The sequence below is a fragment of the Lissotriton helveticus genome, chromosome 10 (assembly GCF_964261635.1).
Source record: "Lissotriton helveticus chromosome 10, aLisHel1.1, whole genome shotgun sequence".
Lineage (NCBI taxonomy): Eukaryota > Metazoa > Chordata > Amphibia > Caudata > Salamandridae > Lissotriton > Lissotriton helveticus.
In genome coordinates, this window is record NC_136071.1 from 353,951,452 (window position 1) to 353,978,949 (window position 27,498).

The following is a 27,498-nucleotide window of genomic DNA, read 5'->3' on the forward strand; positions in this document are numbered from 1 at the left end:
CCATATACTGCGGACGTGGCAAACATATGTTAGTACAAATCCCTACAAAAACTGTGACCAAGGCAGCATTCGCTCCACGACCACCTTTGTGGTACATCCCGAGCTTAGACAATCAGCCACCAGCCTAAATATACGCAGCTGGTCGAATGCAGAGATTTCCAGTATCGGAGATCTATACAAAGGCCCCATACTACACGCATTTCAAACATTACAACATTTGTTTCCAGTCAATTTCTGATGCTCAGTGCTATAACACACGATAAGAAGGTCTGTCCGCAGAAAGCGGAGGCTGCACCAACACACATAGTAGTGGACACATTATAGGACTTAAGACATGCCAGGAAAGCTCTTACAAGATTACAGAATACCTTAAGACAATGGCCAAACCTAACTCTCCTGCATTGAAACTGGCAGAGGGAACCGAAAAAAAATTTCTACAGGAAGGCAACGTTCAAGCTATTCAGTGTAACATAATTCAGTATACATATCTAACACAGTAGCGACTACATAACATTTAAAAACCATGCCGACCAGTGTCCAAGATGTGAATCTGACATGCTGTCCTCTTCCGTATGTTTTTATCATGTAACAAAATCCAGTGTTCCTTGAAGCAAGTCACATAATCACCAGTAGATACCACAGACTCAGTGCTGGATGGATCCCACGCATTCCTACTTGTTGTGATTATTGCCTCCTCCCAAGAAAAAAAAATTAGAAATTGCTGGAAAGATTTAGCATTCTTTGACGCAGTGCAACGAAGGAAGCCATGTTGCTGCACTGCGTGAACGAGCACTATTTACTATTATATGGCATATTCCTGTCCTTATCTAGTGCTGCTGCACTTTTGACTGCCTAGCGCCAATGCAGACACCCTTGCGTCATGGTGCAAAGGTGCTTGCGTAGCAGGCAGGATTGTTTTTGTGCAGGAAGGGGCACTTAAGAGAGTTTCTCGAGGTCAATACTAAGCTCTCTTGGATGCGTTTCTGACTATTTTCTTGGGGTAACCACGATCTTTGAGTTTGGTGGCGAGAATAGTGGCTTCTCTAAAATAGTCATCTTTGTTAGAGCAATTTCGTCTTATTCTCAGAAATTGTGAGTAAGGGAGTGAATCCCTTAGAGCCCTGGGATGGTTACTTGAGTAGCTGAGTAATGTGTTGCGCTCTGTAGGTTTCCTGTAAAGGCGAGTGAGTAACTCACCCTCTGAATGGAAAATAGTTAGATCTAGAAACGCAATCGCCAGTTTGTCAATCGTGATTGTGAATGTAAGGCCAGAACAGTTGCTATTTAACCAGTAGAGGAACTGGTGAAGGTAATCTGTGTTGTATCGCCAGATGACAAAAATGTCATCTATAAATCTACGCCAAAGAGTAATCCCTTCAAAGAAAGGATTACCCGTGGTGAGAATGGAGGATGTTTCGAGGTAGTTCATGAAAAGAATGGCTAAATTTGGGGGGCAAAAATAGCGCCCATAGAGGTGCCTTTGATCTGCTGATATAGTGGTTACTGTTCTGGCTAGCTTGCTTGATTCTATGATTATTTCAAGCCGCCAGTGCTCTTCTGTTGCCTGAAAGCCCTTCATGTTGTATGTGTTTTGTTTGCTTTCCTTTATATTGGGTGCAGGATTGCGTCCCTCTTTTCAATTGTAAATTATTATTGATCAAAACGGCATATTAAAAGTTCTCTGTCCGGCTGGGCATTGAATCTCTATAGTAACCATCAAGGTCTATGAGCTATTGTTTCCTTTTTACTCTTTATCTAAGGACCACTGTTTTTCTAAAATAATCAGCGTAACACAAGGCAGCGATATGCGCTGCCTTGCCCTACTTTAGATTTATTAAGCCACTCAGGGCCATGCAAGGTGGCCTTGCCCGGCTTGATAAATCTCATTTAGGTTTTGTGTCACCCATACGTCTCCTTGCATAGCGCAAGGGCAACGCAAAAACTAAATAAATATGCCCAAAATTCATAGACCTGACACTTACATTGACCAACAGGCTATTGCCACGGATATGGGCGCCAGATAACGCTCAACATGGGTGCAATGGCACAGGGAACTCCCTAAGTTGTTAGAGGTGAAAGGGCGTTCTATCATTAAGAAGCAAAAACAAAAAACACAACCTATGTGGAGAGAAAGGGAACTGAACCAAGTGCCCTGGAAACCAGGAGCAAGCAGCCCTTTCCCTGACCATCATATGATCCTGTCTTCTAATCCACCTGCCGGGTGGGGGCAGGGGTTGTCTCACAGCATGTGGGTTCGGGGGGAAGTTGGAATTACATAAAATTTATTTTGCCCCAGGTCCAGCACTTTCCAGGACCCTGCCGTCCTTGATCAAAATTATTATTTCTATATATTTAATTGAATGTGACCCTGCAGTCTTCATTAATAAAGCGGCAGCTTACTTGGTTTCATCACCACGTCTCCTGGATACCATATTTTTCTTTCCCTGGAGTATATATATATTTTTTTAAATACTTAGAAACATATGCTTATGGCACCCGGCAAAAACCAAAGAAGTGGCCAGAGGCCCCTGCATTAGGTTTTTGCCCCAGGCCTTGTGAAATCTTCTGCCAAGCCTACACTTTCCAGCCACTTTTCCTGTATCTTCAGCAAACAGGTGGGTTGCATCTACCGTCCATTATTCAACTTGTCAAAAGACTTTTTTACATTTAGTTTTGGAAGAATGTAATAGGTCAGAAACCGATATCTTAAGCAATGTAACAGTAATTGGTGAATTTGCAATCTAGCATTAAAGGCATGTTCCACAGCTTTCCTTTGTTTTCCAGTCTCAGCTAGCGCACTCCATTGGAACGGGAGAAGAAATGATCAGCAAAGCCAAACAGAGCCGGAGCGAGAAGAAAGCAAGGAAGGTAAGTGCCAGAAAAGTGATGTACAGCAAGAGCTTCCAAGCGAATCCTACTCCATCTTTTGACCACTACAAAGTGAAAGATGTTTCAGAATACTTATGGCCATTAATCTATAGATGAATGCGAGCAATAGTGTTTCTTTATGGATTTCAACAGGCGTGGGCAACGTCAGACATAGTACTTGGTCTGCCCTCCTGTCAAGTCACCCGACTCCTGGCTTACTTTCTAGCACTCTTAAATATCCTCCTTTCCAAAGAGAGCCCACTAGCCTCATAAATACCTAGGAACAAATATATTCAGCCGTAATGTCATAGACTCTATTTAGTCTCCAGCTCAGCCGTTGCACAGCCTGACACAGACCTTCTGAATTCTGTCAGCAACTCATTCCCTTAAGCATCCATGGAGAGCGGTTCTGTACATTTACTACCTTTTTGTAAGTTTCAAAAAACTTTGTTAGCATATTAATAGCTCCATACAATAATATCAACTTACTGTTATCGCATAGTAGTGAATGCGTACAGATACACAAATGAAAAGAAATGCCAAACAGCACAAATGAGGATATCGAACGAGCATCAAAAAAGTGTATGCAACTAGCAAATTACCACCTCGCTGGCAAACCCTCGCTGAGTCCCCCTTACAGCTGTGTGTTGAATGAATAGTTTGGCTCAATGTCTGGATTTATGGGGTTGTGTCATAGAAAGAAAGGGGGTTCTGATTACCAGTTCGAATGCATCCTACTTTGTGACCACGCCAAGGGAGTACAAACCCAACCGCAAATAAGAGACCCATAAATGCCGCAAACGGAGGGGAGGGTATGGAGGGACCAATGAAGAGGGGGAGGTAAGGATAGGGGAAAGGAAAGGAGAAAACAGGAACAGGTAGCAAAAGAGAGTACAACAAAGGGACTATATAAGACCAAATAGTGGCGAATACATCCGGCTGGTCGTTAAGTTTATATATCACCTGCTCGTGAGGGGCCGTGTTAGCCTGTGCTGTGAAGCATTCTTCCAGTGTGGGTGGCGTCTTTGATTACCAGTGTCTTAAGATGCATACATTGATGACTGCCAACAAAGTATTCAGCCACTGCTTCTGATAGGTTTTGATTTCGTCGACCTCATGTGTAGACTGCAAGAACGCTAAACCCAGGGAAGGTTGGAGGCTGAGCTCAGTAGAGTCCACGGGCAACTCCCACATCGTTTCCCAGTATGGCTGAATTCCGGGACAGTCCCATAATATGTTTCTCATATCTCCTTTAAGGCAGGTACAGCGCCAACACAGAAAAGAGGGTGCAGGCTGACAGTGTGAAATTTGAAAGGAGACCAATGGCACTTGTGTAAAATTTTAAAGTAACTGAATTTCAGTCTGGCCTCCCATAAGCTTTTTTCACGAGGGCATAGAACCTCCTTCCAGTCAGCCTTGTCCAGAGATTCAGCGAGAAGCGGTTTCCATCTATCGTAGAGCGATCTAGTTGGCTGTAAATGGATATGAACTATGAGGGTCTCACGCAAGCCAGAGATAAGCTCATTATGCATGCATCACGTGCTTAAGTACCAGTGAAGGGTGAAGCCGCCCTATGGTCTGCAAGTCTTTACTCAGCCACTGGGAGGAAAGGGCCCTTAGTTGTCCATATCAGAGAAACTGCATTGACTCTGGATGAAATTCTTGCTGAAGATCAGCAGAGGACCTGATGTTGGCTTTCCGTATTAGGCGACTGAAAGTCAAAATTCCCTTCTCGATCCACAAAGGCCAGAGGAGTAGTTGTCCATCCCATGTGAGGACCTAATTATTCCATATAGGTGCCGAAGAGTGCAAGAATCCCCTTTGATGCAGACGTTTATAAGCAGATTCCCAAAGGTGCTGCGTACCTTGGAGACATCATCTATGGTTTGATAGGTGATGACATCACAATATTGACCCCCTTACAATACTTTTTTATAGCTGTTCAGGGGAAAAGGAAAGAAGTAGAACCTACACCGTGCATTCTGGACGATGCTCTTGACTCCTAACACAGGGGTAGCAAGGGGAGCTCCAGGGTTACCAAAGAAAAGCTGGGGTAGCTGTAACTGGTTTGTCTTTCAATAAGTTGGCTGGTTCAGACATTGAATCACTGAAGTGGTTCTGCTCTGGAGAAAGAAACCAGTAACCTTTTGGAACACATCTTTGTAAGGATGAGAGCCCACAATACTCACAGCTCCACACATTCAAACCAAAGTATCTCCCTTAAGCCATGGCCATGGCCATTGGAGGGTTGTGTGTGCAATGGGCGAGCATGCCACAAGTACTTCTCAATAAAAACAGTAGTCCCCTGGTGTGGGAAGATCTTTAAAGAAACAGAGCCGCCTTGTTATGTTATGTTAAGTGGGTGTCTTGTAGAGTGCACGGCTACTCGGGCAGAGTGTCCCGGCGCTAAACAGATCTGTAGAGAGCAGGCCAGGAACAAAGATGACTATCGGGCAAAAAGCCAAGTCTTAAGTTCCTTCCGGAAGGATAGCAAACTGTCAAGCTTCCTAAGAGACAGGGGAAGTTTGTTCCAAAGTTGAGGGGCCAGCAATCCATAGGAACGTCCACCAATGCGAGCACGTTTGATAGTTGGAATAATGGCCAGAGCTAGTGAGGCCGAGCGAACGGATCTGGAAGGAAAATAGAATTGAACTCTTTTCCTTAAGTATACCGCACCGATACCATGCAAAGATTTAAAGGCCATGGTCAGAGTTTTAAAATGGATACACTTCCGTACCGGCAACCAGTGGAGCGAATCGAGGAGAGCTGAAGTGTGAGCCCTGCGGCTAAGGCCAAAAATGGCCCTCGCCGCTGAGTTCTGAACTGTCTGGAGGCGCGCGAGAAGGTATTCCGGAAGGCCCAGATACTGTATGTTAGAATAGTCGAGCCTGGAACCAATCATTGCCTGGACTGTAATTCTTCTGTTGCTATGAGATAGGAAAGGAAGAAATTTCCTGAGAGTACGCAGCATGGCAAAACATTGACCAACTAGGCCAAGAATCTGAGGCTTAAAGGTTAGGCCAGTGTCAATCTTGATACCTAAATTCTTTGCCACGGATGTGGGTGATGAAGGAGGATGCATATCAGCCGGCCACCAAGATTTCCAATGGGGATCAGGAGGACAGCCAAAGAAAATAATCTCCGACTTGTCTGAGTTGCATTTTAACTGGTTCTCTCGAAACCAGGAGAAAACGGCCTCCAGGCACTTCCTGATAGAGATGCCGACAAACTTAGTATTCTTATCGCAGGTGAAAAGGAGCTGCGTGTCGTCGGCATACGACACAATACGCGCTCCATGTGACTCAACCAGTTCTGCCAAGGGAGAAAGATAAACGTTAAAAAGAGTGGGGCTTAGCACCGATCCCTGTGGTACTCCTACAGCCAGAGGAGGAACAGCAGCTGAGAAGGGAGGGGCCCAGATCAAATGTTGGCGGTCGGTCAGAAAGGACTTGAACCAATTGAATACCGTCCCTCTCAGTCCAATCTCCTGGAGTCTTGAAAGGAGACGGCAGTGAGGGACGGTATCAAAGGCCGCCGACAAGACCAGTAGCACCAGCATCGCCTTCCCACCACTATCCGTAACTTCCTTAATAGACTCAGTTACTTCTAATAAAGCTGTCTCAGTGCTCAAATTCGAGCGGAAGCCAGACTGAGTAGGGTGCAAGATATCTTGAGCTTCAAGAAAGCTAGAAAGAGTGGAATGCACGTGCTTTTCAGCTTTTTTCGCCAAAGCAGGGAGCAACGAGATTGGTCTATAATTACAGTGCTCTAAAGGGTCCAAGTTAGGTTTTTTTAGCAATGGGATGATGTACGCTTTTTTCCAAGTACTAGGGACGATACCTGTTTCAAGAGAGGCGTTAAGAATCGAGTTAACCAGAGGGTTAATAACGTGGGCCAGTTTAGCTAAGATTTTAGCCGGACAAGGATCCGAAGGGGAGCCGGACTTTAGCTTTAGTAACATATCCAATGACACTTGGAGATACAGAGAGGGAAAGGTTGTAAGCATGTGATTATCAGGGAGGGAACACTGATTGTCAGGGAGAGGATATTTTCCAGGCGACATTGAAGGAGGCTCATTCGTAAGATTATCAGGCAAAAAAGAGGCCTGAATATTCAGGATCTTGTTCGAGAAAAAATTCGCCAATTGCTTAACCCACGGTTCAGATGGAGATGGTTCAGAAATTAAGGCCGCAGGGGAGGTGAACTCCTTAACGATTCTAAAAATGCCTTTGCTAATATTACTTGCTGAATCGATTCTTCTAGCGAAGTGCACTTTCTTCTCAGCGACAATAGCTTTATGATAGTCCTTTATGAGGACTTTATACGTTACTTTGGCTGCCTCATCATAGCTACGACGCCATACTCTTTCGGCCTTCTTGCAGCTACTTCTGATCTCATGAAGTGCAGGAGTGAACCAAGGAGCTGATGTACGTCGACCCGATTTGGGCTGAGAGGGAGTAGGTGCTAACTCCTCAAAGCGCTGAAGAAGCCATGACTGAAAGATGGCTAAATCATTTTCCAAATTACCCGTGAGTAGACAAGGATGCAAAATAAGGGAGTGCTCCAACATATCAGCCGTGACCCGATGATAGGGGCGGAAAACCGTAGACTGAGAGTCTACACTGCTGCTAGTTGTCTTGGAGATGTTAAGTATATCAAATTTTAGTAGGTAATGGTCCGACCATATCAGGGGTACCGGAGTGGAGGACAGGATCGGAAGAGTATATCTGGTCAAGGATATGGCCTTTATTATGGGTGGCAGAAAAAATATGAGGGGAAACGCCAAAGGTGTTAGTTACATCCTGGAGTTTCAAGGAGTCCACAGCCTCCGCATCATCCATATGGATATTAAAATCTCCAAGAAGTAGACAGTGCTTATATTTGCCTTCACAATTAAATGCCACCAAAGCAAAATATGCTGCATGCCTTTCAATGGCATGCCAATACTAAGGCATCACAGGCAGATCAGGACATATTGCCCCTTCCAAAAGTGAACATGGCTCAGTGTCACACCAGTAGGGTGGGAAAATAATAAAAAGGAGGATAGGAAAAATCTTTGCATGACCCAAAGCCATCCACTTTGTGTATGTTGCAACACACACATCCTCTCAGCTGCCTGGAGTATGGTGAAGGCTCCTGTGACCTCTGTCAAGAATGTGTCACCTACTGTGGCCATAAGAAAGACTAATGTCGCCTATGCAATAACTACTAAAATGCTAAAATTAATCTGAAAGCAGCAGTCAGTATTCAACTCTAAATTTTAATGCCATAGCCAAGAAAACCCTTAATACTACACTACTACCTCTTTAGCAATAATTCATTACCAAGAATTCTTTAACTTAAATTATGTCGCCCGGTTGCTCCGGGACGTCATCAACACCTCCTTCAACACCACCACCTTCCCAGAGACCTGGAAGCACGCCGAGCTCAGCGCCCTCCTGAAGAAACCAACTGCAGACCCCACCGACCTCAAGAACTACCGCCCCATCTCGCTCCTTCCTTTTCCGCCCAAAGTCATCGAGAAGACCGTCAACAGACAGCTTATCGCCTTCCTCGAGACGAACGGATCCCTCGATCCCTCGCTGTCTGGTTTCCGAGCCAACCACAGTACCGAGACCGCCCTCATCGCAGCCACTGACGACATCAGATCCCTGCTCGACAACGGGGAAACAGCGTCCCTCATCCTCCTGGACCTCTCTGCAGCGTTCGACACTGTCTGCCACCGCACCCTAGTGCAGCGCCTCAGCTACATCGGAGTCCAAGAGAAGGCACTGGAGTGGATCATCTCATTCCTCGCCGGAAGAACCCAGAGAGTCCGCCTCCCCCCGTTCAGATCCGAGGCCACCGAAGTCATCTGCGGCGTACCACAAGGATCATCACTCAGCCCAACCCTCTTCAACGTCTACATGAGCCCTCTCGCAGCCATCGCACGCAAACACAACCTCAACATCATCTCCTACGCCGACGACGCCCAGCTGATCCTCTCCATCACCAACGACACCGCCAGAACCAGCCTGCACGAAGGGATGAAAGACGTCGCCGAGTGGATGAAGAACAGCCGCCTGAAACTGAACTCAGACAAGACGGAAGTCCTCATCCTGGGATCATTGCCCTCCGCCTGGGACGACTCCTGGTGGCCCCCTGCCCTGGGCACCACTCCCAAGCCAACGGACCAGGCACGCAACCTGGGCTTCATCCTGGACTCCTCCCTCTCGATGACCAGACAAGTCAACGCCGTCTCATCATCATGCTTCAAAACCCTGCGCATGCTCCGTAAGATCTTCCGATGGATCTCCACCAAAACCAGGAAGACGGTCACCCAGGCACTCGTCATCAGCCGACTGGACTACGGAAACACCCTCTACGCCGGTACCACAGCCAAACTTCAGAAAAGACTCCAGCGCATCCAGAATGACTCCGCACGACTCGTCCTGGACGTCCCCCGACACAGCCACATCTCCGGCCACCTGAGAGACCTGCACTGGCTCCCCGTCAGTAAGAGGATCACGTTCAGGCTCCTCACCCACGCACACAAAGCCCTCCACGACCTGGGCCCCAAGTACCTCAACAACCGCCTGACCTTCTACGCGCCCACCCGCCAGCTACGATCGACCAGCCTCGCCCTCGCCACCGTACCACACATCCGCCAAGCCACCGCCGGGGGAAGATCCTTCTCCTACCTGGTAGCTAAGACATGGAACTCCCTCCCCATCCACCTTCGACTGACCCAGGATCACCTTTCCTTCAGGAAGCTCCTCAAGACCTGGCTCTTCGAGCAGTAGCGGACCCCTCCCCCCCCCAGCGCCTTGAGACCCTACCAGGTGAGTAGCGCGCTATACAAATGTTCATGATTGATTGATTGATTGATCGTAACCCCACCTCTGCCAAAGTCCTCCATCATCTCTCTGCATGCAATCCTCCTTAGGACCAAAGTTTGACACCCCACATCTGCTGAATGATTGTCATATTGGTAGTTTAGTTGTGGTTATGGCTTTTTTAGTGAATGATTCGAGATTTTTATATAATTCTATGAGGGCACTCTTTATACTACTCGCAATATTAAGTAAAGTACATGGAGAGCTGTTGCGTTTGCATGCCATTGGTAGACACTTGAATCTCAATGGTAATATTTAAGAGTTCAGTCTTTGGAGGCCAAAAAGAGCAAGTTTAGAGGTCTTTGCTCTTTTTGTTCGCTCTACTCAGGGGGTGGCTGTCTTTGGATAGAGAATAGCATGTTCCCCACCACTAAAAAGCTATGTGAGAGAAAACGTAATAAATTCTCTTTATTCCAGTGCTTTGATTTTTCTAAATCGCACATAAAAATGTAATGAGCTAAAATTTTGTCCACAGAATATTTTTTATAACAGACGCAAGTATCATAAAACAATCTCAAATTATTAAACATGTCTAATAGTTATTTTAATGTTTTTATTAAACAATCTCGTTTTTATAAAAGTTATAGAGGTGTATGTAAAAAGTTGAAATTGTAAGTTACAATATTGTTAATTTAGAAATGATTCCCTTTTTATAGGATGTTTTTGGAATCAATGTCCTTTTTGGTGAAAGAAAGGTCTTACTTTTGACTAGAATGTAATATTCTTTGGAAGATAACTAAAAATTGAAACATTTGCACACAATTTCAAAACATTTTCAGGTATTAAACAAACTGTATATTTCTGGAAGTTGGAGAACTTTGAATATTTCATATAACTATGCCCTTTGGCATTACTACAGGCATCTAATGACTGGCTTTTATTTTCCAGGCCATGTCGAAGCTGGGCCTGCGGCAGATACATGGTGTCACACGAATCACGATCCGGAAATCTAAGAATATTTTATTTGTCATAACCAAGCCCGATGTCTTCAAAAGTCCAGCTTCAGATATCTACATTGTATTTGGAGAGGCCAAGGTGAGATTTTCTTGATTATTTGAGAGACTTTACTAAAATCAAAGTGATAAAGAATTTATAGACTAAATGAAAATATAAAAGTGTTATGATGACATAAGACTAAAGTTTAAATAGTTAATTAAAGCTTTTGAAACCTTAAAGGTTTATTGTAGGTTTCAAGAACCAATTATTTATTCCTCAAAATGCGTGGCATAATGTAGAAAAACATTGTTTAAAACAGAAAATGCTTATTGAAAGTAGCTTGTAAAATAGTATACAAAATAGTAATCAGTGGTAAAATATATGCAAAACTATTATTTAATGGTTAATGTAGTCAGTAAATAGTCTTTTTTAATTTTATGAATTTGAGCAAATCTCTCATGTTCTCTTTTTCTGTTTTTATATATGCTTTTAGTCTCCCAGTTGTCCTCGGTCTTTATTTTCTATACCTCCCTAGTTCTCAAATTTTACTGTCTTTACCTTTCCCTCAGATTGAAGATTTATCTCAACAAGTCCACAAGGCTGCGGCTGAGAAGTTCAAGGTCCCAATGGAGCACTCACCTCTGATTACAGAGGCCGCTCCCACACTCACCATTAAGGAGGAGAGTGAGGAAGAGGAAGAGGTAAGAAGTAGCCCAGATTTCTTCCATCGGGGAACAAAATAAGGTCCACTATAGACCTGGGTGGAAAGAGCGCATAGATTTTACAGGAGGCCTGCTGTACATGGTCTGAGGATTCATAGAAGCAGTTTCATAAAACACATATAATGAAGTGAATGGGAACACAAACCAAATATAAGACAGTAAGCAAAAACCATTTACAGAATAAGTAGTGATAATCACAAAGAATAACGAGCAGTAATCCCATAGTTTCTTCTTTTACATAGTAATATAGAAGAAGGAGGAATTCATAATAGGTAAGAAGCAAAAACTATACACAGGATAAGGAGTGAAATTACATATAGATAAGAAACGACAATTCTACACAGTTATGAGCATCACCCAAATATAGAATAATATATAAGACACAACAATTGTATATGGAATTTTTAGCAAGAACCACACATACAGTAGTTTAATGACACACTCCTATGTCATCCAGACTTTCTCTTTGTCTTGTTGAATTGAGTAAGGGGTGATTTTTTCTTGTTGTTGGATGCCACTCATCAGTCTGAATACTTTTATTTGAGCTACGCTGTGCCAATCAGAGTTTTTTTTTTATAAGGTCTGCTGTCAGTATTGCTTTGGATAGTTTTAAGTTCAAAGCACAACAGTAAAACTCTGAATCAATCTCGTATTCCCAAATCTAGGTCCACTTTTGGCATATTAAGGCTGCTGTCTGTTTATATTTGTAGATGATTACATGTTTACTGTCTCTCCAAAGCACGCTTGAATTGAAAACATTTGCGGTGCAGCCATGGCTAAGAACAAGTTTTAGCTCTTTCAAGCAGTGACACCTACAATATAGTGGTTCGTAGCATGAAGCAGCACTTGTAAAAAAAATGCAATTATCAAGTAGCATAGGCTGTTGCATTTCACTGAAAGTAATTTATATAACATGTCAGCCCCAAACAGGATTTTTTTTTAGGCTCTATATATATCCCCAAACAATATCTCACTGACTACAACAGCCAGGGCCCTCAAAAGGCAGACACTAATATTAGTATCCATTGGAACACACAGCTTGTTAGTTCTTCAGGCAAGTGTGTGTTTCAAATATGCTTAATTTAGCTCTAGCTACTTCACTAGGCAATTCCCTTCACCCAGTCTACCTCTGACAAGATAGAGCAGACATTACCCTCTCCAAAGTCAATTCTTGGATCACTTCCCTCTATCAAGGACTGCCTACCAAAAAACTGCTACAGCTTCAACACACTAAAAAGTACATCAGTGAAAAATAAGATCATAATAAAAATTCTGTATCTTGTCTTCAATGAGGCCACTCAATATTTAAGCCTGAAAAAGACATCTCATTATGTGCTTGTATGTTGTCTTCATTGCATCCAACCTCATACTCATGTACACACCTCCATCTTCTCCGTTATGTACGACTGAATTTGTACATGTTCAGTGTATGTCTGCCCAAAGGCATCGCGGTGCTACAAACTTATTGCTTATCCCGGGAGATCCCGGTTAGAAAATGCAAGAGGAAAAAAATAAGTTTTAAACCTTTTCAGAGAGGTGATGTTGGAAAGATGATGAAGTTCTAAAGGGAGGGCTTCTTCCATTAAGAAACTTCTAATAATGAAAAGGAGTGGCCGGATGCTCAGTAGAACATATTATTCTTTAAACAATCAGGAATTTGGACGAGGGTGCCCTGAGAGTTCCGATAGGGTTGTGAGGCTGGACTTGGGATCTAAAATAAGAAGGACCTGTACCAGGAACTGGCTTACGGGCAGAACACAGCATCTTCAAATAATTTGCTTGCCATGGGGCTGGATGGGATGGAATGCTATTGAGTTTTTCCAAGGTCAACTTAACAGAAATATACTGAGGCACGTGGAAAAGTAGATAGGCTGTGGCGGTCCGTACAATCTTTAGATACTCAATGTGCTATCTAAGCAAGGTTAGTAGCACAGCATTGGCACAATCGAGGAACAAGGATATAAGTGCCATGGAACAAGACACATTTAATATATAGATTAAGAAAAATTAGCATTTTCCTTAAACTCCTGAGAAAATAAAAACTGGTATGTTCAATATTGTTGACAAGCACTACGATCAGGCCAATGAGAGCTAGAGGCCCTGGGGCTGCTGCACCCTTGGAATTGGCGGCCTCCTGCTGTACATTATGTGCAGAACGAGAGCCAGCTGGGCAAAAGCAATGCACCAAAAGCACGCTGGATGAGACTGGGCTGGGAACTTAGACAATGGGAGAGAAGTCGGATCATGGCATGGAGATCGACCATGGAGCATGATGTGCGTCACATTAGAAGCGGACACAAGGGAGAGAGGAAGTAGAGGGTGGGAAAACAACAGAGTGCAGGGTAAGTGTATATGGGGGTAGCAGCAACCGAGGGAGAGATCTAGAAAACACATGCACTCTCATGGAGTGCCCTAATATGCAGAAAAATGTAGCTCCTAAATTTAAGCTGTCGGAGGATAAAAATCAGCCAATCAAAAGAATGGTAAAGAGGCCATGGTTTTACCTTAGTTGTACGTTTCCTTCATATGCCATACAGTTCCTGTTCTAGGTAGGCACAGTATTTTATTGAATACATTAGTGAGGTTCTGCCAGGCATATGGGCATCTTTGTGGTCACATGCCAGGCGTCATCTTTGCTTCAGACCTACGAGCCACCTCAAAAATAAAAGTGGCCTTTCAGGACATCTCCCTATTGCCGCAAAGGTCAGTCCGCCCAGGACATAACATACAGAGTGAAGTTTGTAGGCACGGCAGCAATATTGGTCTTCTGGACAACATGGCCTCACGTTTGTTTTTGTGTACGAGTGTTTTTGCATTGAGGACCTTGGGGTCCCAATCCCGCATTTACAAATGCTGACTTTATAAACTTAATCATAACTGGTACTTATGAATACTGTTCTAACATTCGATAAAGCTACCTGTTTCCTTTGCTAAGGGATATAATATACTCTGTGTAGTTGGAAGTATGGTTACAGCAGGAATTACGCATCCTTAAATGTACAGGTCCTAGACACCATTTTTCCCAGTAGGAATAATGTAGTGTTCAACTGCTCTCTCTTCTTACCTTGTTGAAGTACCCAATGGCCATGGTTTGCGAGTCAGAGGCAATAAACGTGCAGAAATATCCTTTTGCCCCTTGCATTGGAGCCATCGGTGTTGTTTTCTTTCCCCCACAGGTGGATGAGACAGGGTTGGAGGTGAGGGACATTGAGCTGGTGATGGCTCAGGCCAACGTGTCGCGCCCGAAGGCAGTGCGAGCTCTTCGGCACAACAACAACGATATTGTTAATGCTATTATGGTAAGTGCAAAGTTCTTCTTATTCAGAGGACGGTCATTCCTGAGACAGAATGGGTGCCACAAGGTGTAAGGGCTCAAGCCGTTCCATCCAGGCCAGTGCTTAATTTGAGCAGATGGTTGCGGCTAGAGTCCACCATCACTCTTTCTTGGGGACCGGACCTTTTTTCATTTTTTTTAAAAATCATTAGGTTTTGGCCCATAACAAGAGAGGGAGAGAGAGCAGAGGGTAATAGATGGTCTGTAAAACAATGATAAAGGGAGGAAGTGGGGATTAAAAAAAGTTCACAAGAGTAAGATATAGGGCAGGGAAAGTACATTGGAGGATGAAAGAGGCATGATGTAGACTCAAGACTAGACAGTCTTGGTATTCAGCAGCCCTGACATTTATCAGCGGCACCAGTAGACTTCTGAAAACAATGTGGGTGTTGGTGCTTAATATTGTATAAATCAAGCACTGATCTGGGTTACAGCAGTGCTGACCTCCCCCCCACAGTGCAGACCTCACTCGTAGCACTCCATCCAGAGTACATAATAAATACACACTGTATTTCACCACCCACAGTACAGGCCTAACACAGCATATATGAACATGCACAGCACTCCACCCACTCACTGTACATCATACTCCATGCACAGTACATATCGAAAACATACACACTATTCCACCCACAATACTCCACGGTGGTGCTCATAATCAGTCCTTTTGTGGCCAAAAAACACTATTGCAAGGTCAAATCTTGTGTTCCCTAACAACCCGTTGACTGCTGCGGTCACGAAACGTATTTATCGACTCCAGGAATTGCAAAACACTGCTGCTAGAGCCCAACTGCCACTGACAAATTAGAACATATTTGTCCAGCAGTTTAGCACTGCACTGGCTTCCAGTCTCAGTCGGGCTAAAGTTTGAGGACCATATTTTGGTACACAAAGCTTTGAATGATCGTTTTCTATGAAATCTTCCACCTGGGCTTAAGAACTACACACTTCCTAGACCTTCATGATCCACCAGAACTTGCTGAACGTGCCCAAGGAGCACAGAGCCAAGGCACGGTCAGACGCTTTACTGCGCATGCTGCTGCATCCGTTCGCGCTCACCAGCATCTTTTCTGAATATGGGTAATCCATAACGCAAAACTTAACTAGGTTAGTTAGATAAGTGATCTAGTATTTCCTTCGGTGAACACAGTCCTATGAGTTAGCAGAGATATAGTCTGTGATAATGATGCAAACATGTCCCCTCACTACAGATCCAATGCATATACAAAAGTCCACACTACAGTACACAACACAAACATACACAGCACTTCACTCACAGCAAACCTCTAACACATACAGAGCAATCTAGCCTCAAGACACATATAACATATACCCTGCAGTGAATCTACAGAACACATTGAAAACACACTGCACTCTATCCTCAAAATAGACGTAACACATAGAGGGCAATCCACCATCTAGCGAGATCTAGCACATAGACTGTAATCCACAGCAGAGTACACAATAAAAACATACACAACATTCCAGTTCACACACAGTGCAGATTAAACACATAAGTATAAAAAGAAGATGCATATAACCACTATACACAGCCGATCACTCATGTTAAATATACAACACATACAGCAATCAACCGGCGTAAATCAAAGACACAGCTCTGTGTACACAGCAATTTGGACTCCTCCCAACAGTAGAGATGGACCATGTGGACAGCAGTCCAGCCACACTACAGCACCCCCTTGTACAGAAAACTCCTGGGTGTGGGTCAGAGTTCTGTATGTAGTTCCATGGTGAGGTGTTGTTGCCAAAGATAATCTCTTGTCATGTCAATATTGAGTCGAAGACAGCAGGCTTTCGTCCACTTTGCCACGTTCATCATACAGGCATTGAATTTGTTTCTTGAGTTTGAGTCTTTGTCTGAGAGAAGGAGTATCAGTTGGGGGTTGTCGGCGTAAAGGATTTTGATTCTGTCAGTTCGGAGCACGTTGACCAGAGGGATCATGTATGTTTTAAAAAGCAATGGGATGAGCGAGGAGCCTTGGGATACTCTGCAGATGAGGTTCTGTGTCTTCGAGGAGTAGGGAGTTCAGTCTACCTGCTTGACTTCTTCCCAAAAGGAAGGAGCAGATCCAGACTGTTGTCTATTAATAAGACTATACTACAGGTATTAACCACCTTCTTTTATATTTTTTTATGCCCTGTTAGCCTATGTATTGTTTTATCATGTTGCATTATTCTATTGGATTTTTTGTAAACCAAACACATACTTTTGATATTGGGCTCTTCATAAACACAACTCAACTGACATAAGAAATTATCACCCACAGGCTCATTCTGTCCTCCTATAGAGTCACTCTTCCCAAAGAACAGCTCCTTCCTCCTACAGTAACTGTGAATCCTGTACCCTACTCCAAAGACGACAATCTCCTTTGGCATGTAGCACACTACTATCATAAGCAGACCGTCCCTTCATACACATTGCTCACTCCACAGAACTGCTAGCATTACACGCAACTATCTACCAAAAGTCAAATCTTCGTTTATACAGAGAGCTTCAAATAGTAAAATCGACTTCACATAGACAACACTCGACAAAGACATTCGCTCATCAGAGATCTCCTTCCACTGTGAGCCTCTACCTATTATGGATCTCCACCCAGAGGGGAAAAGTCCCTCTTACACACCACTAACGTACAGCCCCATCACATACACTTGTTCACATATATTATAGAGCCGTCAACTACATTTCAGGATTTACATCCAAGAACATCCATCTCTCGACTGCAAAGGTTTGTGGCAAATCTGGGAGTACCCATTCACCCCATAATACAATTGTCTTTTTCCTCTCCTGGCCCACTAGGCTTCTTCTTCCACGTGCCTTTACATGTCCACACCCTGAACGAATTTATTTTCATAGTCTTGTAACATATGTCTCTTTTCTTGCAGGAATTGACTATGTAGCTGACGAAGAAAAGCCTGATGCTCTTTATCTCTGTATAGATGCACAGTATTCATATCACAGCCAGGGCTGCTCTTACTACATACTCTAGAATTGCAAATGTTCCTCCTAGTTTGCATCTATTATGCTGCTGAATAAAAACCCGCCGGATTTATTCCACCCTCTTGTCTGCGGACTTTTCTTTTCCTAGTCTTTACGGGTGCAGTAAGCAAGAAGGGTGTATTAAATAGCGCTGTGCGAAAATTGGAAAATCCCAAACATTTATTTTGTTAACCATAAAGGGTTTAGTGTGTGTATGTACAAGATGCAGTGGTACATGAAAAAAAAAACTTATTTTGAAAATGTAAGTTATGCATACCCTGCTCGCAACGGGATCGAAATTTTGAGATTTGTGGTAAATACTGCACCACTGCAATTTTACCCTGAAGATTTTGGCAGGACAAACCTACCGAAATTTAACTGATAAAAACATGCAGCAGATTCGGAGTCACAAAAGGACATCGTACAGAAAGCACAAATTCTGAATGTAACTCCTCACTTTCCAGATGAAAGATCAAACAAGCATTGGCAAATCCACCAGGTTTCACCTATGCGAAATATATTGGCTTAGTCAATGTTTTTTTTTTTAACATGTTGCACAGCAGTTGAACTGCTGTGCAACGTCGCTTAAATAAAAAAAACACTACGATGCAACCAGCATTTTCCGTATATTACGCTTTTTTTTTTTTACTTTAAGACATGTTGCTCAACGGATGTACAACATGTAAAAAAAAATATATATATTGACAAACCCAATATATTATGCATAGGTGAAACCTATTGGCTTTGCCAATGTTTTTTATTTACAATAGTTTTCGCTGACAGCGCATGTGCGCTGGCTGTACAGGCAAAGCCTAAAAAATGAATGTGATCTTGAGTAATAAAACTGTAAAGCGTTCCAATACTTTCAGGTCGAGTTCATGTTGTATACAACTGCAACAAAGATGGAACCTAACAGACATCCTTCACGTCCGTACATGTGCCTGTGTAAAGCCATACCTAAACACAGTGAACTCTAGTGTGCATTTCTATATTCACACAGAACGATCAGCTGTCCAGGGCAATCAAGTTTCTCAGGTCAGTCCAAGTCTCGAAAGCGCATTGAAGCGTAGATGTCTTTTTTCATTCTGTGTATATTCCGTGGTTTCAAAATAGATCTATATTCCTGTGCAACACCCTCTGGTTTGAAATGTCACACTTGTGGGAAAGAGCTACAGGCAGTGGGCCATTTGTCTGTATACGCCCTGATGATGGGTCGCCTGGGGTGCCCCTGCACAATCTCCATAGACAACAACCTTTCTTGAGAAAAAACACATTGGACGCAATTGCTGAAAAATGATACGTCCGTGAGACGGATTGCCCTGACAATGTATTTCAACGCTGCCCAAAAAAATGCTTTGTTTTAATTTTGCGCTGCTGTGGTATCTGTAAAAGAAGAAAAAAATGACAAAATCTAAATAGCTCTGTGTGAGCTATTTGGAATTTGTTAATGTTTTTTGCAGCTGGGTTAAATTAAATAAAACAATGAGCTATGGAATGCCAACGCTGGCTATTTTAGCGTTTTTTGTTGTAAGGTGTGGGAAAGAGGGCAAAAAAAAGACATGAGTGGGGGTGGGAGGGACGACAACAACGAAGTGGGAGGAGGGAAGGATAGGGAAAACAATAAGGATGGGAGGGATTAGAGAAGTAAATGGAGCCTGCAAACACTTACACCCTTAAGGAGTGCCTGATTTAAGGAGGAAAAAAGTACATGTACAAGCTGAGGCCAGTGGAAGGACACTGACTGTAGAGACTGAAAACTGTGCTTGGTCCAAGCTCAACGTATGATGGGATGTCAACAAACACAGAAGATAAAGTAGAAGCTGCTGGAGGCTCTGACCAATCAGAAGCAGGGAGGTGAGAGCGACTTGGGAGCCAACCAATGGTAAGTAACGTTAAGTATGGGGCAGGCTGCTAGTCCGTTATTAATCTTTTAAAATTTTTATTTACAATAGCTTTCGCTGTTAGTGCATGCGTGCTGTACAGGTAGAACCTAATAAGAAGATATTGACTGTACCGGGTGTCAATATTTTTCAAATGCCGTAAATACCTTAGCCTTTCCCAGCCCACTTGAAATCAGGGCCTAATGCTTTGCAATTATTCAGCAATGTTATGTTATGTTAATTAGTTTTCTAACACGCGCAGCTACTAGGAGTGTCCCGGCGCAAGCTCAAAGGGACTGAGAGCACGTCCATACTAAACGAAGATGAGTTTTTAGCAATTTTTTAAAAGCCAGAGGATCTTCAATATTGCGGAGCGCAAGTGGCAAAGCGTTCCAGGCCTGGCCGCCAAAACGGCGAGGCAGCAGCCACCCAGCCTGTGCCGATAAAAGCGTTGAACCTTTGCCAAGCGAAGAGCAGAGGAGCGTAGCAGTCTTCCTGGAATATAAAAAGAAAACCGTTTCTGCAAGTAGGTTGGCCCAAGGCCATGCAGGGCGTGATGAGCAATGGTAATAGATTTAAATTTCACCGGGCCGCCATAGGAAGCCAGTGAAGAGAGCAGAGATAACCTTGCACGCTACTTCTTAAGGGAATCTCTCCCAAAAGCCGTACTGCCGCATTCCTCACCACTTGAAGTTTGTTAAGGGAGTATGCCGGAATCCCCACATAAAGCGCATTAGCATAATCCAGGCGGGAGAGAATGAGCGCGCGGACTACTGTCTCTTTTGCAGCCTGTGGGAGAAATCTTCTCAAGATTTTGAGGAGGCCGAAGCAGCACCCTGAGAGTCTATTTACTTGGGTGGCAAAAGAAAAATAACCCTCAATCCAAACTCCCAGGTTCTTAGCAATTCTACTGCTAGAAGATGGAGGCAGAAACTCAGATGGCCAGATCAGATGTCTAAAACCAGGGGGAAAGGTGCCATACAAGAGTATCTCCGACTTGTCTTCATTGCATTTTAATTGGGCGCCCGCAAGCCACTTAAATACTGAAGACAATCACAATATGCTTGCTGTAAATCAATTGCTTAAATGGAAAATAACTGAGAACACTCAGCGCAACTCACGCCCAACCCCTCATACAACACATCCCAAATAAACACCAACAAGAAAGTTCAGTTTAGTCACAAATGTATTTACTTGTAACAAAAACTCCATACATAAGTCATACATACAAAAGAGCATCCCCAGGGTTTGTGGATCAACGGGGCTGACAATACCAGAGTCCAGTCCCCATTTGAAATGTTTCATGCCAATATCAACCATCGTGTGTGCGTGTGAGAGGTCACGCTATACACCGTAAGCTTCTGGCTCAAGGACATAAATGCAAGTCATAAGATGACGTCCCCGCAGATGAGGGGGCAGCAGTAAGGTATGTTCTTCTGCACTCTTCAAAGTATTTCTTTAGCACAACCTATACAAGCTCTTTGCAGGTGCAGAATGTGGAGGGAAAAAAACAACACAAATATGAGCAAACACATTTGCAACACAAAAGTTGGTTCATCGAGTGGACAGTGAGCATGCCTCTGCAATACATACATTTCTAGTTCTATAAGGGAAACAAAGGTTCTAAGCAGACGAAAAGCTGAAGACCGTGTCCAGTCGGGAGAGAAACGGAGGAATTGGGCACATTGTTTAGACACTGGTCAATGTATAGTTCTGTTTGCAGCAACATTGGGTTTTCGGCACCTACCTTTTGGAAGAAGTACACCAGTAGCATGATGAGGAAGGGCATACTCAAAGAGACTAATAATTACCAGTCCATCGACCTTACCTGCCCTTTTCCTCCTCTAGCTAACCTCCACACACTATCCCTCTTCTCATGAGATACTAAAAATTGGGAAAGACCACTTCATCCACAAGCACGCGTCCACTGTTTCCTCTCTGGTGGTCACACTCTTTTTGCTCTTCCCTTGCGCTGACCTCATTAGGCATTATAAAAATAACCAATATAACATAACATTTATAGTATTGTAAATCCCAATAAATGTGTCCCCCTGTTTTCAACAGACATGACAATTCAGTTTTACAATTTGGAACACAAGGACAGTTGTAAGAAACAAAATAAAGTATTCATACAATTTGAATCTGCATCTCTTGACCTTGCCCATTGGAGTCGATCCACGACGTTTCTTTGGTGCGTCTTTATACTTATTTGTCCTGCTTTCCTGGATTCATACATAATAAATAGTACTCAGTCAAACACAAGCGCTCGGTTACAGAAAAATAAATGCTGTTTGGGGAAAAACAGAGGTGGCGCTCTAGGAACCACATTTGCTGGATTCTGAAACAAACACATTGAACAAAAGGACAAGTATTGTATGAAACAAGGAAGCAATACAAACATCAGCTGCAATCACCAGGTAAGGTGAAAAGGTTAAAAGGCACGTGACTCATTACAGTGCTCCTAAAACGCTGAATAACAATGCAGGTGTTGCAGTACTACTTTACTAATTGGTTCACAAAAACCTACCAGTCAAAGGGTTATTTCTGAACGTATCTTTTCATTCCCAAAATGTCTCAACACTAGTTTGCGGATGTATTGACCTTAAGCAGATTTGAGGCAATTTGTAATAATCTCAGGTAGGCCTGGGGGCGGAGGATGTTGCAAATCTAGTGTGATCGACATCTAAAAGGCAAGGTGACTGGACCTCCGGCTTTGTGGAGGGTTAAGAAAAACAACTCATCTCTGAAACAATGTCCAGTATTCATGATTATCACACACTTCCCTTTTTTGAGGACAGCTCACCCAGGACACAAAGTATGAGTGTTGCACTTAAGGGCAACCCTTTCAGAATTCATATTCCACCCATTCAATAAGTATTACACTTTTTTTTTGGGGGGGTGGGGGGTCTTCTTTATGATGCTGGTATTGTGTTGCAGTTCCTACTTTTTTCCCCCTATAATAATGTGTCTATCGCTTATAGTCACTATATATTGCCATTGTCTGGAGCAGTCAGTAATATGTGTTCATGTTACCCAAAGCAATGGTACTCCATTTATCAACCTCGAAATTCTAACCTTGTAGCTTGCAATCAAAGACAGGCACCAGCAGCAGATGCTTAACTCACCAAGTCATTTTGCATTTACATCCATTCCTGTTCAACTCCAATGTTTTGCACTACCAAGTAAATGTGCAATACAATTAACACGACCATAGGCTCTGACTGACACCAATTAACTCCAGGAAATTTGGAGGCCCTGTGGCTAAGCTGAGATGGATAAATACTGCAAATATTGATAGAGTTTTATCAAGGTCATCTTCAAACGGAATTTTTTTTCTACATACGTTCATACGTTAATGATCTTTCATCTCCATTCCCAGAATGTGTAATTAGGCCTCACACAGATACCTCTGTGGATGAGACTGTGTACAGATGTGGGGAAAACATCAATACCACAGCATATTAACAAAACATTGACTGTGCTGTAAGCACCCGTGCTTCTTCACAGCACTTTAATAATTGACCGATTGGCGAAACATCTTAAACTTCAATATATGACAACCTTCTTGGACCAAAAATAGGTAGGATTTTCAGGTGTTGAAGTAGCTAATTAGCATACTAATCACATCACCACAAATAAAATGACAAGAACATTGTGCCAACATCACAGGTCATCGCATATGAAATTACATCTAGATCAGAGTGAAAGAGGCAGCTTACCCAGATTACATCAGTAAACATAAATGACATGCCATAAGTGAGTGAGCTTTGATTACTGCGGCCAGCCTAATTTAACTAATGCTTGGTCAGTTAGTACACTGGCCTCATGTGCAAGTCTGAACTCTGTCTTTGCATTCTTAATATGTCACAACAAAATGTTTTCCAAGGGTTGGTTTTGAAAGCAGATACATCTTTCTACCTTTATTTTCAAACAATAATAACGGGAAACTTTCAGTTGCACAAAATAGAACCCTAATAACCCTGATTGTTATATGGCATACAACAAAACTGACAGAAATAAAAGCCTGTTTTTGTTTTCAGCTGAAAGTAGTTCACAGCACAAGCTTCGAAAAGAATGTTACTTGATCTAATCACAAGTCGGGCAGCAGACATTGAAAGGCTGTAGGAAAGTATAACAACATCAAAAGGCAGTAGAATTTTCTACAAAAGCAGTAACCTTTTCCCCAAGTCGAAAGGGCTGACAAGTATGTACCCTGTTTCATTAAAAATTCTTTAACCCAGACGCCAAAATACATATGCAACAGAAACCAACACATAACGTTAACATGGTTTCTATTTTATCTCCTTAGAATTTTTACTTCTAGAGTTTACTCTATGGGAAACAGTGGTCTAGCGGCTAAGCCATTCATTGTGAAAATAGGGGCTCAAAATTATGCTTCTGGCTCAAACCTTGATAAGATGATATTTCTCTGGGAACAAAAATCAACTTATCTTGCCGTAGGAAATTTCAATTCTCCAAAAAAGCAGAAAAGCTTAAAACAGTCCACATTCAGAACTGTTACGGAAATGGGAAATGTTAGTACTGTATGCACACATGTTTTTTCAAATGCATCACCAATGGCGACACCAAGTTTAAATATTTTTTTCTGACATGCAAGGTTGTAGTGGAGAATATCATAAGCGAGGGGATGGGTGAGTGTTACACAGAAAAGAGAGCAAGGTCTACGTGTACAGGAATCACGCTGAAGGCCATTTTCCTTACTTCCTCAGTGAGAGGAGAATACAGTGTAAACCCATCTAGGATTTCACTAAACGGATTTTACATAAGCTCCTGTCTGAAAGCAGCACCTTTTCCTGGAATGTGTGCCCAGCCTGTCATGCAAAGTTCCTGCCCTAAATCTGCCTGGAACATGAACGTGTCTTTGGAATGGTACCAATGCTGCCTGGGCTCAAATGGAATAAGAATACACAGTCTCGGAGAAGCCTCAACTCAAAAGGTATATGACGAAAACTCAAAATACCTAGTTTGCAATTGTGCCTGGAGCAAAAGTAACCATATTTCACAAAACGTTGCTCTCCAAATAGCAATTTGTCCTTTTTAAGACTCTAGGGTTCTAGTGAAATAAACAGCTTACTTTTCTTTAACAATAGTTGTGAAGCTTGATGCTCTTGTAGTTTCACATACTGTGCACTAATCCAGTGGATGGGTCTGAAACTGCATCGTATTTTGCAAGGTTTTTTAACTTTTGGGTGTTGACTGTAAACCGAGTTATGATGTTTCACTTTGACGTCGATTGTAAGCCCTCAATGCCCCAATTATGACTACAATGTTCAATTATTTTGTACTCCAATTCCTCTCTTCAGGGGAGGTGAGAGAGGTACTTGTGTATCTAGAAGAGCATCAAGCTGTAAAACTATTTTTACAGGTAAGTAACCTGTTTCTTTTGCCATGTGAACCTCTTCTAGATTTACATGTTGTGCATAGATTATGGAGCCATATTATTCCCCGCAGAGGAAGGTTTGAAGAGTGAATAGTGCCAAACAAACATCTTAATACCATCTCACCCACTAAAGCCTTCTTTTGAGAGTGAACATCAATTCAACACAAAACTGTGTAGTAAGAAAAGGTTTTGATTTGGATTATAGCATTATGTGATATATTACCCATGAACCCAAGTGTTGCTCCCGTTTTGTGAGTAACTTGCTGACTCTCCTTAGTGAAGTAACTGCAACGAGGTCAGCTGTTTTAAAGTTGTTGTATGCACTTGTTGAAAAGGTTGTTTGATGACTCTAGCTAGAAGCAGATTTAAATTCCATATAGGTGGCAGTTCCTCGTATGGGCATAGTCTATTAGCTTTTGTTTATAAGTATTCTTCATAGATGTATTTGATTTATTCCTTTGGTATATGCAGCTAAATAGACTTTTAATGCCATATTCATCACTTTGCAATCCTGCAGAGACATTAGGTGTTGTACTGTGACCTTTTCTTTTGTCATATTATTTGCAACAATGTTGTTCGAACACCCGTTAAGATACTGTTCACCTCATTGCATAGCATTTTCATCTTTTCAGCAAAAACGTCAGCACTTTTCTTTGCTCTTCCAAATTCACCAGCAGAAAAAAGTATCTAAAACAGTGGTCACATACTGATGCACGGTCAGTTTACGGTTGATATCAAAGTGAGTCATCATGACTCTGCCAAAGCGATGTATTGGCCTATGTCAAAGGGAGTTACCACTTTTGGAAGGAAGGTTGCTCTAGCCTGAAGGAACAGTTTGTCGAGTAAATATTGAGGTACAGAGGATGTAGTGACTGTGCTTACAACTCACTGACTCTCTGGGCAGATGGTATTGCCACTAGGAAGGCTGTTTTTATGGTAAGAAGCCTGATTGGGCAGTTATGTATTGGTTCAAAGGGATCACACATCAAAACAGTGAGAACTAGGTTGTGGGCCCACTGTGGCATAATGAAAAGTGTTGGTAGGAACATATGTTGGAAACCTTTCAAAAACCTATGTACAATAGGAGATTTGAAAAGGGCTAAGTTAAGAATAAACAAAATAACCTGGGAAAGGGGTGCAGAGAGAGGGTCGTGTTTATCTGTACACCATGCCACAAACTTACTTCAACAGCAGGCGTATACCATCTTGGTGGAAGGACACCTTTCTGCCAAGATAACATTGCAGACTTTGGTGGAAGGTCGAAAGCTGTCAACTATCGCCGCCCAATCTCTGTGCATGAAGGCAAAGCATTTCAGGTTCTAGTGCAGAACCCTGCCCTGCTGCTGCAACAGAAGATCATCTCAAAGAGTCAGCCTGATCAGAGGACTTGTGCTCATGCTCAACAGCTCGGGATACTAGACTCTCCATGCCCAATCCGGAGCCACAAGAATCACTTGGGCCCCGTTGTTCCTGATCTTCTTGAGAACTCTGGACAAGAGTGGTATTGGCGGAAAGGCGTACAGGAGGCCGAAGCTCCACTCGAGATGAAAAGCATCACCGTGCAAGAGCAGCTGTTGAAACTCTACAGCACAAAACAGCTGACATAGCGAATTCTCGACAGAGGGAAACAGATCTAACTAAGGCTCTACAAACTCCTGGAAGAGACCTTGCGCTACCTCTGGATGGAGATGCCATCCGTGGTCCGCTAGGCATCGACGGTTAAGTTAGTCCGCTCTGGCATTCACCACCACAACCTACCACCGTACAGCGGTAATGCTCACAAAAGGTTTCCAGATCCAGTATGACTCCTGGGGAATATTCAAAGGAAAGGAATCTAAGGCGAGACATCCCTATCAGATAAAAAGCTACATTCATCTTTAGCAGCATAAAACAGGATTTCTGGTAAGATTTCATGCCTGACTCCCATACACTTTAACCTACTAAAATAAAATAGATAACAAAGGAGCAAGATCCCTATTATTTAATAGGGTTTGCAGTAACAAACTAAAAAACACACATAGAAGATCGAATTTGAATACCCAAGTATGTCACCTCTTTAATTACCCGCTCATCGATCCAAACAATATTGTCAGAACACAAAATTTGCGTTTTTGACACATTGAGCTTGTACCCAGCAATTGATACAAATTCTGTGGCTAACCGCTCAATCTCCTCGATCGCAAGAGAGGGATCCACAGTAGTCACAGCTATGTCGTCCGCATAAGCAAAAACAGAAAACTGATAATCATGAACCAGAAATGGAGGGATACGGACATTATGGGATAATTGTTCTATAAAAGGATTAATATAGAGGGCAAATAAAAGGGGAGAGCAGGGGCAGCCTTGGCGGGTGGCCCGAGTTATAGATACTGCATCCGATAGCAAACCCATTTCAGAGATTTTAGCAGTGGGGTCTTCATACAAGGCTTGCAGAGCTACAATAAATTTATCACCAAAACCGCTTCGATCCAACAATTGCCA

General features: G+C 42.9%; 1 protein-coding gene across 1 annotated transcript in view; it reads left to right on the plus strand.

Annotated features, from left to right (window-relative positions):
- The window catches only part of LOC144783816 (uncharacterized), a 249,629-nt gene extending 231,815 nt beyond the window's left edge, over window positions 1–17,814 (plus strand). The window contains exons 5-9 of the mRNA XM_078662562.1: window positions 2,785–2,868; window positions 10,632–10,778; window positions 11,249–11,380; window positions 14,578–14,700; window positions 17,643–17,814. Coding sequence (XP_078518688.1) covers window positions 2,785–2,868; window positions 10,632–10,778; window positions 11,249–11,380; window positions 14,578–14,700; window positions 17,643–17,657 — 501 coding nt within the window. The 3' untranslated portion in view covers window positions 17,658–17,814. The remainder of the gene's footprint in view (window positions 1–2,784; window positions 2,869–10,631; window positions 10,779–11,248; window positions 11,381–14,577; window positions 14,701–17,642) is intronic.
- The last annotated feature ends 9,684 nt before the right edge of the window (window positions 17,815–27,498 follow it).